The sequence below is a fragment of the Nyctibius grandis genome, chromosome 25 (genome assembly GCF_013368605.1).
Source record: "Nyctibius grandis isolate bNycGra1 chromosome 25, bNycGra1.pri, whole genome shotgun sequence".
NCBI classification, from domain to species: domain Eukaryota; kingdom Metazoa; phylum Chordata; class Aves; order Nyctibiiformes; family Nyctibiidae; genus Nyctibius; species Nyctibius grandis.
In genome coordinates this window covers 1,631,411-1,648,473 of record NC_090682.1, presented here as the reverse complement: position 1 = coordinate 1,648,473, position 17,063 = coordinate 1,631,411, and the positions used below count along the sequence as shown (strand labels likewise).

The window sequence follows — 17,063 nt, the reverse complement described above, 5'->3', positions numbered from 1 at the left end:
AGATCAAGCTATCTCTGAGGACCACTGTGTGTCTGCAAAAATACAGGAAGTGCCTTTGCCTGACCTTTATACACAATCAGAAGATTCCTTGGCAGTGCTTGTTTTTGCAGCCTCTTACTCCATCTCAGGAATGCTTTGGAGCACTGGCTTTCCCTGGGGTTTGGGGATAGGTGAGAAATATGAGCAGGCAGGCAGGCTGGGAATACATACAGCATTGCACATAGACATTCTGTCAATGACTTCTTGAGTACCCTAAAGAGCAAACAGACGGAGATGTCTATTAGGTCGGTTATGGGTCTCGCGGGGAGGCTGCGTGTCCTGGCACTCAGCACGGGGCTGTGACCCCATCGCTGGGGTCTGCTCCCAGCCCTGCCACCGTCCTCGTGCCGGACACTTCACCTCCTCGAGCTTTGGCTACTCTACCACTTTCTCTCTCTCTCTCAATCTCCATGGCCAAAAGATGGAGCCTAGGGTTCTGATTTAGACACTTCAATAACTAAATTGGGTCTGATAAACACCGGCTCCAGAGACACAAATTTTCTGCAATGAGGCCGATATTGTTTTCTGATTGCCACTGCTATGGAGCTGCTTTGTTTTCCTTTTTAGCTACATTTAATTTAGAGGCAAAGTTCATGCTTTATCTGCAGGTATGAGAGGGGAGGGAGAGAGTGGGACAATATGATGCCTTAGAGAAGAAAACTACCATTTATTTTGTCACATTTCTTTACATCATCTTCTTCATACAACAGTTTCCTTGTAACACTTAATACATTTTTTAAAAAACATCAAGATTACTTGCAAAATTATATATATTTTAATATCCAAAAAGTACATTGCATATATATAGTAGCAAAAGCCCCATTTCCATGGGTAATTTCTTCATACTTAAATTTTGCGATTATTGCAGTAATGTTACTTATAAACATCCCGAGAGCACTAAGACCTAAACTGATTAGCTTGATCTTCTTTTTCCATTTTGTTAAATAATGGCATCAGTGCTTCTGTTTAAAGTTACGAGCAGACTATAATGTTCTGGTTTCAGGCTCTCATCCTGCAATCGGATGCACATGGACCAAATCTTGCACCCACACAGAGTCCCAGAGGTTATGTCTAGACTAGATATTTGTGATCCTGTTAATTGGTTGCCAGTTAATACAAGTTAGCTAATCAGTTGTACATGTAAGTCTCACCCCCCTATAGACATCTGCTCTAAAACACAAATGCTTGTGGTTTACCCTTCCGTTTACGGCACCAAACCGCCATTTGTGGATCATCAAATTAACATGTGCAAAATCAAAGATGGCTGAGAATTTTCGAATGTTTAAAATTTAAATTAAAACCTCTAACAAAAGTTTTCAAAAAGATGTTATGAGAAGTGTTTGATAATTTTCTCTATGAAGTGGTTAAGATCTTTCCAAAGTTCAAGATTTTGGTGAAAAATAATCACAAAATATTTAAATAGTTGCTTTAAAATGCTGGTGCATGTTTTCAATCGGCTTCAATGCAAACATGTTAGCTAAGTGGAGTTAATTTGCAGACAACTATGACAGGCTAAAGAAAAAACTCTACTCTAGACAAACCCAGGGAAATCTGGAAGGCTTCTGACTACTTTGGAGGTCAATTATGGATCCAATTGCAGGACCAAGGCTATCTCCAACAGATACATTACTCATGTCTTATTTTTTAATTTTTTTAGCAAAAAGTACAAAGCTACAGCCCAAATGTACAGATTGAAAAGATGTACAAATTACATTAAAAAAACAAAAACAACCCACAAACAACTGAGCTGATAGTAAAAAAACAAACCTGCATTTGTGACCGAGGTCAACTCGTTTTATTTAATCTTTCTTTTAAAACTGTGAGATATAGGGAAAAATAACTCTGCATAATTTATACAGTAATTTGCCTTCTGATTTGTTGACCCTTTGGATGACGGTCTGACAAACGCACAGCGTTCGCGAATCGGTAGCATTTAGCGATCCCTAAGACTCCGGCAGAGCTCAGGGGTCTGCTGTCATTTATTTTACTTCACTTTTGCTTTCAAGGAATGTCTGTGCTCGACATTAGGTTACTTTTTGTTCTGGTTTCTGATGTTTCTGGAGTTAATACACAGTCTAATGAAGTTGTACAGTCTAGAAAAGTTCCTTCAATGCCCTTTACTTCTTAAAATATACATGTACATATATATATATGAATATATATATATATATTTAATTTCCAGTTGGGTGAAAATCCTCATCTGCCTTAAAGCTAAGATTCCAGTTGCGGTCCCCTGCAGCCCAACGTCCTCCACTTAATGGTCAAATTGCCTACCCTCTCCACAGCAAGAAAAAACCCCCATGTAGTCATCTTTTGCTATGACCCACAGTTGGATCTATGTCTTGTCAAAAGCCTTTGAATCCTTAAAAATTTCTCTCATCAAGAAGCTAATAATCATTCCAGGTAATGGTGAACAATCTTCATAGTCAATTCCTACAGAGGACATAAGCGTTAAAAACCAAAGAAAATGCAGGGTACTGGCCCAAAGAAGCATCATCCATCTCTCAGTTCAAGACACAAGAGGCAAAGTTACAAAAGTAAAAGGTTTGATCCAGAATAACCAACATCCAGTTTTAATTCTTCCCCAGAAAGGCCACAATTATCCACTAAGGGTCCCCCAAAACAACGTAAAAATCCCAGAAGTAAAGAAAAAGTCCAACCAAACTGATAAAGGCCACTTGAAGATAAAAGCATCTAGTAATAGCTGCCCAAGTGTGGTGATACGTGGGCGTTGGGATGGCGGGGGACATTGGGGTTTGGATAAATGCTTCCTGCAGGGGAGGTCCAATAAGGTGAGGCTGCTCCAAAGAAACTGGATGATGTGACAGGCATAGAAGAAGGGTGTGGGGGTACAAAGTTCACCTTCTGCTGATGGGCATGGTAAGACGGCATGTAGGAGAGATCTGATGGATACTTGTACATTGACGATTCAGTGGGGTGGGGCTGAAGAGCCTGGGCAATGCCATGAAAGTCAAATTTGTAGGCATACCTTTTGCCATGCACTTTGGTCATAATGTTCTTATCATAGTAGTATCGGAGGGCTCGGCTCAGCTTGTCATAATTCATGTTGGGCTTGCTTTTGCGTTCTCCCCAGCGCCGTGCCACTTCATCAGGGTCCGTCATCTTGAATTCCCCATTGGTCCCTTCCCACGTGATACAGCTGGCGTTGGAACTGTCCGACAGCAACTCGAGGAGGAACTGCCACAGTTGGATCTGCCCGCTCCCTGCGAGAAGCAAGCCAAAGAGGAAAGGAAATGACATTGTGTTTCCTGCTTAAAAGCAAAGACAAAGGCAGGAAACAGAAGGACTATCTCGATCTTTACTTGGAACTGCTCCTTCAAGCCTTAGAAAGTCTTATGTAGGAATGGATAAACTGTTCCCAGCAAACAAGTTAGTCAGCCCTTTGTTCTGTTCGTGAGTTTGAGGTCAGATTAGATTTCATAATGGTCGCCTTTGGCCTTAAAATCTTCAGGCTATTCATAAACAGGCTTTTTCCCGAGCATACTGTTCTGCAAAATTTTTTACTGAATAGTTAACACGGAATATTTCAACTCCTAATTGCTTACTGTTTACCATGGATATTGTTTTGGATACCTACAGTTTTCTTTCCAGTTGGTGATCTGAGTTACATAAGATTATTTCTTCCCCATACTAGATGACTCCTAGTTTTATTCCATTTGGTTATACTAACAGTAAAGAGCCTTATGAGGATGTTTCCTTACAAGCATTTGATACATACAAGTGTCCTACAAAACTCTTCTTAGGGAATGCTGGTTTTGGGTAAGAACATTCAGGATGCTGATCTTGTCCTGACAAAGATGATGTTGCACCACTTTCCTCACTTTTCTGTAAGGATTTTTGCAAAAGCACTTGTGAGACCACAGCTACTAAGGTCAATGGCTCTCACAGCCCACCCCGATCGTAGAGGACAACAGCTACTCATCCAGTACAGGCTGGAGCAGTAGACCCGAAGGAAAGCTAACCCCTTTGATAATGATGGTCTGAAATTTAAAGATGAACTCACCTGGATTGGCAAGACGGCTACTAGTGGGCCCCAGGATTTGATAGGGATCTAAAAAAAAACCCAACAAAAGCTATTTTTAAAATTGTTTCATCAAAAAGAAACAACAGTTCGTTATTGTTTATTCTAGAAACCAGTTCAAATTTTCACTTTCTTTCTTTACTCATACTGCTGCTTCTCCTAGGGCCTGGAACAGACTTGGTATGTTCCTTATTTCTTTTTTAGCAAACAACCACCAATTATTTGTGGAATCCAAAATGGCACAGTGGTTCTGGCACTGATTTCAGACTTGCCTGCTTTCAAAGATCGTAATCTTTTTGGACATACCCTACACTTACATGTCAACTAGAAAACATGAAATGTGAAAAGAGAAGTGTGGGATAGTAGAGCAGTAACAAATCAGGAGAGTGTATATTTCTCCTAATAAAAAAAGGGGGACAGCAGATGAGGTTTTCAAATTCACTTATTAGCAGTCCAGCTTGCTTCTCTTTGAGGTCAACGAAATGTTCACCCAGCTCTCACTTATTGAAGCAAGCAGAGCATTAGACAAATGGGAGTAACAAGAGTTTTGTCACTGGCTCCAATGAGGCTGAGTGTTTCTTGAAAACCCCATGATGCATTTATTGGGAATGAATTCCTTCCCTTTTTGTGGGGCCTCCTCAGTCCTAATCTCTACACTTCTCCTTTGCTTCTCGTTGGTTTTGGTGATTTGGATCTATAGCATTTGTTCGTGGATTGAATCAATGCCAAAAGAACCAACCCCCTAAAAAAAAAGGGATAGAAAGCAGCTGTGCAAAGCAGAGAAGGTGGTATTTGGCTTTTCAAAGGCCCCTTGGGAAACTAGCAGGAAACACTACTGCTTGCTGCCCAACAGGGTTTGCTTTTCTTATTTGGTTTTCTTTGACGCAGGGGAAGCCTGGTTGGTTCTGTTTGCGGATACTTCCCTTGACCATCACTGCAGCAGAGGTGAAGAGGTAACGAGCGGACGCTCCGCCGCTGCAGCACGAACAACCCCGTGCCCCTAAACTGCTTCACAACCTATTACACGGCCTGTCATGATGCTTCAGAGGAGATGCAACTGATGCTAGGCACTGCCCGTGGCTCAGCTGAAACAAGGATGTTTCTGTTGAATGGGGAAGGACCATGCAGTAAAACAGAAACCGTTGGGAACAACTGCTGTCACTGCTTGGTCACAGTTGACTCATTATTCTGAGACTTCCCTGTTTGTCCTGTGCCCACGATTGGTGCTGCTTGACACATTTATTCACCCAGTCTAGTACAAGTCTAATTACTTAGCAAATGCAGCGGGGACAAAATCAAGTTACCTGGCTGGGGCCGCTGCTGTTCTGTTGTCTTATTCACATTTTGCGTCCCTGCAACAGGAGGACCTGTAAAGACAGAGAAAGATCTTATACGTACTAGAACAGAAGAGGAGGAATGAACAGACAACAAGACAAGATCCATGTTTTGAACAGAAAATTGGATTCTTTAAAATGTATCATTTCTGACCTTCTTCCATGTTGAAACTTTTTCAATGTTTTTTGGAAATGGGAATTTTTTTTTAAAGCAACCTTTTAATGCAAAAAGTTTTGGTTTTATTAAATCAAACGTGTTGTTGAAAATATCACAGCCATTTCTATAAATCGCTTCAACGTTAACATCTGTTCCTCCTCTTCATATCGTTTCTCATAACATAAAACTGTAAGTCAAAGAATAGCCTTCACTTTTAGAGTGTGCATAGCTCAGAAAGCTGCAAAGCAAAGGAAGCATAATGTGCCAGCCAGGTTCTGCCACATCTATTTACACCTGGTAGTATCTTGTTGAGAGTTGAATGTGCCCGTCTTCCACTGGGATATGCACCAGCATTGGGAGCAGAGGAGAGTGTGGCTCGGTATCAGCTGGTTATGTCAGCTAGAATACAGTCTCTAGGGACAGGGAACTGGTATTTCTAAGGAGACATCACGCAGAGTGTACTGGGAATTCAGGGACACTATAAAACCAGTAAGAAACAAGAAGAGTTGTGCGAGTAGGGGCTCATGTAGTAGGGGCCCTAGGTGCCTGCTAGACATTGTGTAGAATCTTACTTTCTGAAAAGTTGTAAGAAACTCTCAGAATCTGCCCAAGCTGTCTATATCTCTCCGTAAAAAATATTACACTAGACTACAGGCAGGTGGTTAACATGGAGTCTGTGTTTGTACAGAGGTTCTGCTCCTGGCCCCTTAATCAAATCCTGAAAGTATTAGAGGTTCCTACTGTCGTCTTCAATACACAATTCAATAATAAAAATATTGGTGTCAATTTCTATTTCTTTTCAGAACATAATTCCAGCTCTTATCTTACTGACTATCCCCAAATCTTCCATCTTTCTGATGCTCATAACACAAGCCAGCCATGCCCGTCTTCTCCCACAGTCTCATTTTGATCTTCCATTGCAGAATTTGTCATTCCCACTGGGACAACTTACTTTTGGTGAGGCCAGAATTCATATTACTGCCCCATCCTGTTCTCCTGACTGCCTCATAGGAGGGATCTAATGACAAAAAACAGGCACAGAGGGGTTGAAATCAACTCTTCCCAGAAAAAACTTGCGAGACTCTAGCTTTGTATCTTGGTCCCAGCTGGCTTGGTATTATGCAGGTCTATTACTTTTCCTCTCCTGTATCTCCTGTGCTCCCTTGGCCCTCTGGAAAAGGGGAAAAAGCATCCTCTCAAGTGGAATTCAAAATGCCCCTCTGACCACGCCGCTGGAAAGGAGTGAGCACTGCCTCGTGCCCCGTTGGGCTGCACAGCTCCCCGCGGAAACATCCCAGGCACTTGCACATTCCTCCCGGCGCTGGGAAAGCCGCCGCAGCTTTGAAATTACAGCCTTCTAGTTATTGGCATGAAAAGGAAAACAGAGAAGGGATGGAAGAAGGAAGGGGAGGGGAAGAGAGGGAGGGAAAGAGGAGGAGGGAAGAGAGGGGAATGGGGGAAAATAGAGCTCATGTAATCTGCCTGGTTTTATTTTTATTTTACTTATTTGTTTTTGCCCTTTTTTTACTAGAAACCACAAACCCCACTGCAAATAGATCAGACTGAAAAACAAACCACTACGGTTTCAGCCTGGTACAAAGAGTGCGACGGGACATCTCTGAAAGAGGGAGGCGGCAGCCCCAGCCGTGCTGTCCCCAGAAGGGAGCCCTGTCCCCGCTCCCGTGGCCGGGCAAGGAGCTGCAGGGCTGGAAACTGGCTCACAGCCTGGGGAACTTTATCCCCAAGCTCAGTCCTCAGCGGTTGTCGTCGTTGTAAATAAGCTGCTGTTTGCACGGGTGGCATTTTCCGTGCTGGAAACTTGTCATGTAAATCCTGACTTCATCAGAGTGCACCCAGAGCTTGGGATCAGTGGCTGAAATGGGGAGAGCAGAGATGAGGTCTGAAGTAACCGCTGGCTTTTCCCATGTCCTCTTTGCAGCCAGTCTCTGACTTTCATTTCTCCCCTGGGATACCCTTCAGAAGTATTACAACTAGAGCTACTAGAGTGATGTTTTGGGGAATATTTTGAAAAAAACAGAGGAGTTTTGCATTGAGAGAGAAAAGCAAAACCTCCAAAATTTCCACCAACTGAGACGCTAACGTACATTTTGGTTAACTCAATCAGAAACAGTTTTGCCATTATGTAATTTTAATGGAAATGTCACTTACATGGTGGTCCTGTTAAAAAGAAAGGTAGCAATTAATTTTCCGACAGAGAAATTCTTCTCAAACTGAGGAAAAAAAAATCCTTTCCAAAAAGTAGCAGAACTCACTGAAAATTTTCCGTTTTCTCTGATTCTTTTGGGTCTGATCATTGACCAAAGTGAATCAACTGCTACAAATAGGTTGGTTGTTTCAGATGCATCAGCATGTTTGGAGTAAACAAATAGGCCATCATCTGGAGAGATGGTCATCCTTCTCCTCCTCCTCCTCCTCCAGATGAGAAAGTTTCTAACAGATGAGGAGCCTGCTTTGCTCATGGTGTCACAAAACCAGTGGGAAATGCATCTCCTGAGGGTTTTTTTAACCGATAAGGGACACTTACAATCAGATGTGCTGACCAGGTGTGTCTTGCTATGGCTGCTTGGGCTTTACAGGATCAAGGCTTGGTTCTCCAGATAAGTTTGGCTAAGCCTGGTCAAAATTATCACTCAAAAGGTCTCTGGAAGGGGTTTCCTTCTAGTGTATGTTTTAGGTTGCAAAATGCCAGCTTGGAAGGACGGTGTGCATGTGACTCAGCCCAAGTTTAACCCAGGCTTAGCGTCCCTCAGATGAGTTACTTTGCCTCAGTTTTCCCTATATAGTATGGATTAGAGAGTAAAGTGTGGGCATACATAGGGGCAGCCACACTTGTGTTGTTAGGATGAGACTTAGCTCTGAGTGTGACTTTGCAATGGTAAGAAGGGTTAAATATGGTAGTTAGCCATACAGGCATTGCTATTGAAACAACGTGTTCACTCAGCTAGTGCAAGTTTCCACTTCTTTCTCTCCTTCTCAGAAAAAAAAAAAATCAAATCCACTAAGCTATTTTTGTTTTGTTTTCACAAAAATCCGTGCAACGTGAAAGAACCACACCAGCCCTCCCAGCTTCCAGGCCCAGACTCTTAAAGCTGAACGTGTTTAAAACAAAATGGCAAAGGCAGAGCCAGGGAACCTTTCCAGAGACTCGGGTTTCTGCAAAAACAATATCGTTCCCAGGACCTGACGCCCAGTGGCTCGAAGAGATCCTACAGAACTCCAGCCAGATGGCTAGTTACAGAGAGAGTCTTATCTGTCATTAAAACCACTTGGATTTTACACCAAAACTTGCCACGTTATGGAAATTCAATTAAAAGGCTTGGACTGAGATCCTCTTCTGGTATAAATAGCTACAGTGAAGTTAGGGGCAAATTTATACCAGCTAAGGATCAGGTCCCCAAGTCTGTTTTAGACTTAAAAGGCCCAGTGGAACAACAGTCCTATGACAAATGTGTGTTCAATACAAAATGGAATTAAAGAGCAGAAAATAAATCATAGATGCTTTCAAGAAATGTCATTCCACAGCTGTCTGGTTTATGTCCAGAAATTCCCCACAATGAATGCATACTCTTATGACTAAGGTAAAGGATATTAATAATGCTTTGCACTTTCACAGCACCTTTCAACTAAGGATCTCACAGCTTTGCAAGCATTCACGCTCACAGCGTGCCTGGGAAGAAGGTTAAATACGATTTTATTTATTTACATGCATAAATGCGCCTTCCTCAGGGTTTAGCTGCCTATTTCAGATGAAGTGGCTTTCTCAGAAGTCAGCCTGTGTGGAACAGACTGTGTAGCGTTGGTCTCTGGACCTTGACTAACCTTGGTCTATACTTTCTCACCTCAAATCTCCCTCGACTCCTACCTTGCTACCCTCTATGCCATTTGGACGTCCTCATCCTCTGCTGTGCAATTCCCCTTTCAAAGTCTATTGAATCCTCTGGAATTAGATGTAAATCAGAAATAACACAGGAGTGAAACAGCCTGCTAGGCTATGCAGAAGGCTGAGAGAAGGCTTAGAGTATGGCAAAATTGGTGAGATATGGCAAAATCGGTGAGATCAAGACTGGGCATTAGGCAGGCTGTCCTGTAAAGTTCAAGATATGAGCTAAATTATGCAAATTTCTGCAGTTTCTTCTCGTCAGACTGTCTGGTGCAATAAAGGAAGGACATGACATGGGGAAGAAACTGAGGAGTGTGTCCCAGGGATCCCCTGGATGAGACTGAGGGACGTGGAGGAGGAGGACGGCTGCACGTTGTGCTGTGTAAGTGTAGGAGCTATGGCATCACGTCGGGAAGATAAGGCAGGCTCCCCTGAACCACCAGCCCACCTTTACAGACCGACCCCCCCTCATTGAGTGCTACTTCGCTCCTGTTCCCCATACCTCTGGGTCATATTTAGTCTAAACAGACTAATAGGATCAAATATTGCTGGGTGCAGATGGACAGACACGCACAGACTCATTTCCCTAGGAAACAGGGCTTAAAATCCCCAAGCAGATTTCCACACCCCAGCAAAGACCATCCCAGCTGCCCAGCAGTCCTTTCAGCTTGAATGCAGTCCAATAAACAAGTCATTAGGGAATCTGTGTTTAAGATATGATGTATTAGAGAGCAAATCCTCTCTGATAAGCTTTAAAAAGTTCTTTAAAATTAAAAAAAAAAATGGTGTTTTATAAATCTGAAAGCTTGGGACAGAGGGGAGAAGCAAGTGGGGGGGATTTCAAGTGAACAATAGTCTCACAGTCCCTGTGCTTCCTGAGCTGCTCGGTGAGTGCTGACAGCCCCTTCATCCTGCTCTCTCCGTAGGAGCTTTTTCAGTCAAACCAAATTCAGGCACAGTTTTGTGCTACCAGCCTTGATAAGGCTTTCCAGGAGAGCAATGGACACTGAGCCTGTAATATCCTCATTTTTCAGGCCTTTTTGTTCTAGGATGGATACAGTGGGGCTGGGTCTTTTGTGGACTGAATGCTTTATAGGCATTATAGGGAAATATTATTTGAAATGCTGTCTATGCTGGCATAGTCCCTTTAATGGCAAGCAAGGCTGGGAAGGAATAGCACGGCATATTTATCGTATTCATGGCATCACTGGCAGCAGCAGCAGCTATCCCCATCACATCTTCCTTGCAAGGAGCCCTGTCGCAGAGCTGAGTGTGGCTTGAAACCTCCCAGGCAGTTTCGTCCCCTGAGATGGGATTTCTTCCTGGAGTCAGAAGATGTCTGGGGAAACGCATGTGCAGCAAACTCGTGGGGACATCTAGATTCCCCAGCGTGGCAGCAATAGAAAGAGCCCACCAACCTCTGCCTAATGGAGCTGATACCTCCAAGGAAGCCAAAGGATGGCAAGTCCTAAGTCATGGGGGCAGAGCCAGAAAGAAAATAAAGGCAAATGTCCTGAGTCCCTGTGAATTATCTGTCTCCTTCTCCCTTCGAAACTCCCTGGCAGCCTCTGACCAAGTCTGACTTGCTGACACAGATCAATAACAACAGTAATGACTGCAGTCATTTAGCCATTGTCTATTGGATTCCTTACCACAGCATCTTGGGGTGCTTTACCAAAAAAGGTCGAATGTCCCCAGTTCACATGATGGAAAACCCCCCAAACCTGCAATACAGAAGGAACTGCTCCTGAATACCCTGTCTCATTTGGTTAGGGAACACAGGCACTATATTTCCAGACAGGACTTGGCCTTACAGATTTCAGTGAAGCAAATCAGGGGAAGAAGGCTGCGAATTTGAAGCGGGCTATGGGATCTACAGGCTTCTCCTTGCAGAACACAGTCTGGTTTTTGCAATGAGTCCTTCTGCTTCAGTAGGAAGAAAGGATCCTGGCTTGGTGGCTGGAATTTAAATTAGCTTCTCTAAATGGGGAAAGCAGAACCAGGTATCCTAGGGGATCCAGACTTGTGATTAATCTAAGTGGTCACTTGGGGACTATTTTGCAGCAACTACTTTAGAGAGAGAGAGAGAGAGAGAAAGGAGGGCGCAGGACCTCACCGCTTTTCCTCCCAAAGTGAGGTTGCGTGTGGTGGCACTATTCTGGTATCCTGGAAAAGTCCCAACGTAGGCGCATGGGAACAAAAAACACTACTGCTGCAAACCAAACATGTAAGCAAGGGCTGCCAAGCTGCTGAGCGTCCAGCCCTCACACTCCCGTCATTTAACCTCCTGGAGATCGCATTGAAGAGGTGGGGTTGTGTTTAAAGCCAGTTGGAGAGAAGAAACCTAGACTGTGGGTTTCTGGAGGGGCAAGAAAGCCAAAAACACCTCCAACTCCTCCTAGAAACATTAGACACATTGTTTTAAATGATGGCAGCAAACATAAAGGTTGTAGAGTCTGTAAGGTTCCTCCCAGGCCCACTCTGGCTCCAAAAAATGCTCGGTACATACAGTGCAAAACCTTACAACGTCAGCAGCGAGAGATTTGCTAAGTTTTTCTCAGCACAAAGCTGTGCAGGCTCTGGACGCTATCATTTGTCTGCAGGAGGTTTGACAGTGTGTGGCAGAGATGGTGGGACAGGGCTAGAAAGCAGAGCAGAGTATGAGGAGTCCTCTGGCCTTTTCAAACGGCTACAAGAGATGGCTCATGCAAGCCCATAATTAGCTTTCCTTAACATTTAGCCCTATGGCACACACCCAGGTACGAGTTACACGTGTGTCAGAGCTGGGTACACTGAGCCCTTGAAATCTCACCCACAGTATCATTTGGTTTGCAATGAATTACTTGTCAATTTACTATTTCTGCTAATTAAAACTTATCACGTATGCCATATGTCATCCTGTATGTCTTTCACAGCCAGTATTGCTATGCCTGTTCTCATGCCTACATAAGACTTTCCAGTATCTTCAAGCACCAAACTCATTTGTTGCTGCTTCAAGACCACAACATCCTGCTCCTTGTGCTAAAGAATCACCAGTTCAGGGATCACACGCGGAATTAAGCAATTCTAAGTCTCTCCACTAAGAGGAAGCAACTAGCTGAGTGCAGAAGTATTTCAAAATAACTTGTATTCTACATTATCAGACTATTTCACAATTTAAAAAACAATATTGTCAAACATCTCTACATTGCTCTTAACCTGTTTTACAGATAAGGCAGTAGCTGAGAGCCCCGTTATGCTTTGTTATCCTTATGGAAATACAGATCAGAGCAATCAAACATTTCCAATTTAACTCATATTCTAGATCACAGAATCACAGAATCTTCCAGGTTGGAAGAGCCCTCGGGGATCATTGAGTCCAACCGTTGCCCTGACACCACCATGTCAACTAGACCAGGGCACTAAGGGCCATGTCCAGTCTTTTCTTAAACCCCTCCAGAGATGGTGACTCCACCACCTCCCTGGGCAGCCCCTTCCAATGGCTAATGACCCTTTCTGAGAAGAAATGCTTCCTCATGTCCAACCTGAATCTCCCCTGGCGAAGCTTGAGGCTGTATCCTCTTGTCCTATCGCTAGTTGCCCGGGAGAAGAGGCCAGCATTGGATTAAAGTACTGTGGCTGAAGCCCACTTATTTCCAGCGTCAGACAGGATCTGGAGCTTAACATAGTGCACGCCCAGAACTAGGACTCAGGATTTTCAAAGGGGACTCATTCAGCTTGCACACACAGGGACAGGGTAGTCCCTTCTGAAACAGGTCACACCAGCTTGAGATCTGTGATCCCTCTCCCTCATTAGACTCAGCCTGGCAGGGTGATGTGAAGGAGCTCCTACGCACCACAGCTCCAGAGCCTGGAGCTCTGCTCCCCTACTCAGAGGAGGGCTCAGGCCTCCAAAGTGTGGAGTCACTCCCTGTTGGCTTTGAGCCATAGGCGACAGCCCCCAGTTGTGCGAGCGTGGCTAGAAAAACATCCCAGAGCTGTGCAGCGGTGGAACTTCCTGATTCACGTCTGAGTTACCCTGTGCGACGCTTACAAAGACACATTATGAAGAAAAGGAGGAAGTAATGAGGATTTTTTGTTGTTGTTGTTGCTTTTTTTTTTTAATATCAGCAGCAGAATTCCCAACGCACAGCGCACGAAGACTGAAGTATGTGTCCTAAGAATCCCTCCCAGAGCTAGATTTGAAAAGCAGCCGCTTTCCAGTTGACATACATGTTACTGAGCTATGCAGGGCTGCAGAGCAGACACGAGCAGCCCCGTGCAGACAGGCATATTACTGAGCAAAAACACAGACACACAATTGCATCCTCGGAAAGGCGCGTTTCTGAGCACCCTTCGCACACGTACGCACACACTCATCCAAAACACACAAGTAGTGCACAAATATGCAAACAACACTGTGTGTATTTTACCCCCCCCCCCCAGCACACAGGGAGGTAAAACCACCTAGTTTGTACTTATTGAAAAACACACAAATGCAGAAGTAAAGGAAAAGAAACGCATATTCATGGAGAAAAAAGCTAGACGCAGCACGAGAGAAAAGGGAAGGGAAGACACACATGCGCAGACATTGCAGCTAGAGTTTTTACAGCATTTGCCCATTTAACTCATTATCAGGAAACAAATTTACTCTTGTCTTAGGAAACAGCCAAAGCGCTTCCAAGAGCTTTTCACGGGAGGGACTGCACCCCAGCAGTCGTGTAACCCCCACACACATGTGCAATAACATCGCTTGCAGTGCACCTTAGGCAAAAAAATAATAGCTCTTTTGCTGGGAGAAAAGGAAGGATAATGGTTACTTAGAAAGTGCTCCAGACAAGCTGTCAGGTTGAATTCGGAGAACTGGAGTCTACTCTGGGACAGCGCTGGCTCAGGGTGATCCCTTGTGAGTTGGGTTTCCTGCCTGCTACAGCTTAAAGACAACGATTCTTTGTTTCCAGTTTTGCTGGTGAAAAAACACACGCCTGCCTCTGAAGAGGGTCAGGGAGAAAGCAGACAAAACACTAACTCTGGAATTTCAAAGGAAAACAATTAAAAAAAAAAAAAGAAAAAAAGAAAAATCCAAGAGCGCTAGCTACTGTCTCTCCTGAAATCATAAATCCCTGGTTTGGCCACACAGCTGAAATAAAAGAAGCACCAAAAAAGCCTCCCCTTTTTCTGCTGTGGAGCTAAAAATGGGATATTTCATCACCAGGCACACAAATATCATCGACAAATGTTTTAGCATGTACAATTAAGAGGGCATAAAAGCTGCAACTGCTTTTTCTCTGACACGACTGAGACTGGAGGGTTTATAACCTTTGCTGTGAACAAGGGGCCTTACTGACACACTCAAAAGAAGGGTTTACTGAAACTGGTCCATATTTTTCACATGACAACCTTTTAGACCTGAAAAATGGCCTTTTTAAGAGAAGAATTTTATGCAGGAATTTGAGACTATTTTCCTGTGGGAACCACGCTTATGCAATCATGCTGCCTGTGGTCTCTTTGCTCCTCTCTCTCCAGTGCCCAAAAACTTTTGAACCTGCCACCCAAAATTGTCACCAATTTGACATGCGAGAGAGATGAGTTTTAGAGTTCCTACGAATTTAAAGGAAACTGCTGGGCAAAGAGGGGAGAGATTGCAGCCTTGACTGCAAGAAAAGCAGCTGCTCAGACTCATATTTTGTTAGGTACCGGGGAACCTGCGTGACAGAGATGTTATTAATGCTCCGACATCAGGAAACTCTTCCTCAGGGACTCACAACCAACGTGGGTACAAACCCACGGGAAACCACTCTGTGAGTTTCAGAGCTCACTGATTTGTTTATCTTCTTAAATTTGCCAACAACCGAACAAAACATACAAGCAAACACAGCTCATACCCAAACATCCTTATTGTTCACACAAACACTTTTATAATGCAAACATAAACACATAATAGCCACAGACTAGATCCTTAAAATTCATCTGGAGAAGAGGAGGCTCAGAGGTGACCTTATTGCAGTCTACAACTACCTGAAGGGAGGTTGTAGCGGAGTGGGAGTCGGCCTCTTCTCCCAGGCAACCAGCGATAGGAAAAGAGGACACAGCCTCAAGCTTCACCAGGGGAGGGTCAGGTTGGACATGAGGAAGCATTTCTTCTCAGCAAGGGTCATTAGCCATTGGAAGGGGCTGCCCAGGGAGGTGGTGGAGTCACCATCTCTGGAGGGGTTTAAGAAAAGCCTGGACATGGCACTTAGTGCCCTGGTCTAGTTGCCATGGTGGTGTCAGGGCAACGGTTGGACTCGATGATCCCAGAGGGCTCTTCCAACCTGATTGATTCTGTGATTCTGTGTTCTCCTACATCTGTATTCATGTGTTCACGTACAAATTTCTTCTCTCTTTGAAAATGCAGATAGCACATCATTTTTTCCTATGTTCTGCTTGAATTTAGGTTGTATTTATGAGACTTTGGGCTAGCGCTGGTTTACAACTATTCTAAGCTAACTATATCACCTTAGGCTGAGCCTGACAGTGCTGGAGGATAAAGACCTGTGCTGAATCCAGCCTTTTCAACGAGGTCATACATAACCTGTAATCTGGAAGCAAACAGCCACGCAAATCCTCTAATTCTAGAGAATTAGGTCCACTAAATTCTTGCGTGTGACACATGGGTGTAGCCCTTATCAGCCGAGCCTGCCTTCATCCCGCTCTGCCACCTCACTGCACAAATACCCACCTTGCTGCGTACCAGCACTGCATATACCACACCAGACACTCCCACGTGCAATTTTACACATCAATACGTCATGATTCTGCCTCTTTGGAAGCTGCCAGCACTATCCTGCTTGAGTTCAAATCCTGCACAGCATTTAGGCTTGTATATTAAACACGTAAGTTGTGCAGAGCTCAACATGCTTGAAAGTAAGCATGGACTTTAAAAATGTGTTGGACTGAGGCTGGAATGCTCACAACCATACGAGGGACAGCCCTTCGGCCTCCTAAGCATAGTTGTATGTGAATATACTTTCAATTTTCCTATGGAAACCTAATTAAAATGCCACCATTCCGAAGGCGAGCAATTTAAAATCTCCATGAACTTGGGCAGCTAATGTAGTCTCAGATTCTTCTCCCATGTCTCCAGTACCTACAGTAGGTCAGTCATTGCTCCAAAGAGGCACGGAAAATGAAACAGACCATCTCTGCAGTGGAGCGCCGGGAGCAGGACACAAATCTTTCCATTCAGCAACGAGAGCAACCTCGTTTCATTTTCCAGAAAATTGTTCTCTAGCCAAAAAATACTGGTGATTTTCATTAGAGCAATTTATTTCTCAAAGGCAGCTGAAGACAATTTGTACCAATGACGCTAAATACCATACTTTTGAGTGTTTATGAGGCTGAGAAGCAAAGAAGCTCAGGCAACAAGAGGCCTTTGAACACGACAAGGTTTCTACCTGTCTGATCTGAGAATAAAATGTGTGTGCTTCGTCCACCAGCTGTGTAAGTTTATAGTATCTGTTTCTGCCATGAAAGCAGTTTAACTCTCCTAAAGCAGGTTCCTCTGTATGCAGAGCTGGCATTGAAGAAGAGAAGTGAGAGGGGCAGAAAATAGAAAGGAAAAAAGGGAGT

At 44.0% G+C, this 17,063-nt stretch overlaps 1 protein-coding gene across 3 annotated transcripts in view; it reads right to left on the bottom strand.

Annotated features, from left to right (window-relative positions):
* Positions 1-682: 682 nt before the first annotated feature.
* The window catches only part of FLI1 (Fli-1 proto-oncogene, ETS transcription factor), an 86,441-nt gene continuing 70,060 nt past the window's right edge, over positions 683-17,063 (bottom strand). For all 3 annotated transcript variants that reach the window (XM_068418317.1, XM_068418318.1, XM_068418319.1), the window contains 3 exons: positions 5,386-5,448; positions 4,064-4,111; positions 683-3,263 (listed from right to left, as the gene is read on the bottom strand). In XM_068418317.1, the coding sequence (XP_068274418.1) occupies positions 2,734-3,263; positions 4,064-4,111; positions 5,386-5,448 (641 nt within the window). In that variant the 3' untranslated portion in view covers positions 683-2,733. The remainder of the gene's footprint in view (positions 3,264-4,063; positions 4,112-5,385; positions 5,449-17,063) is intronic.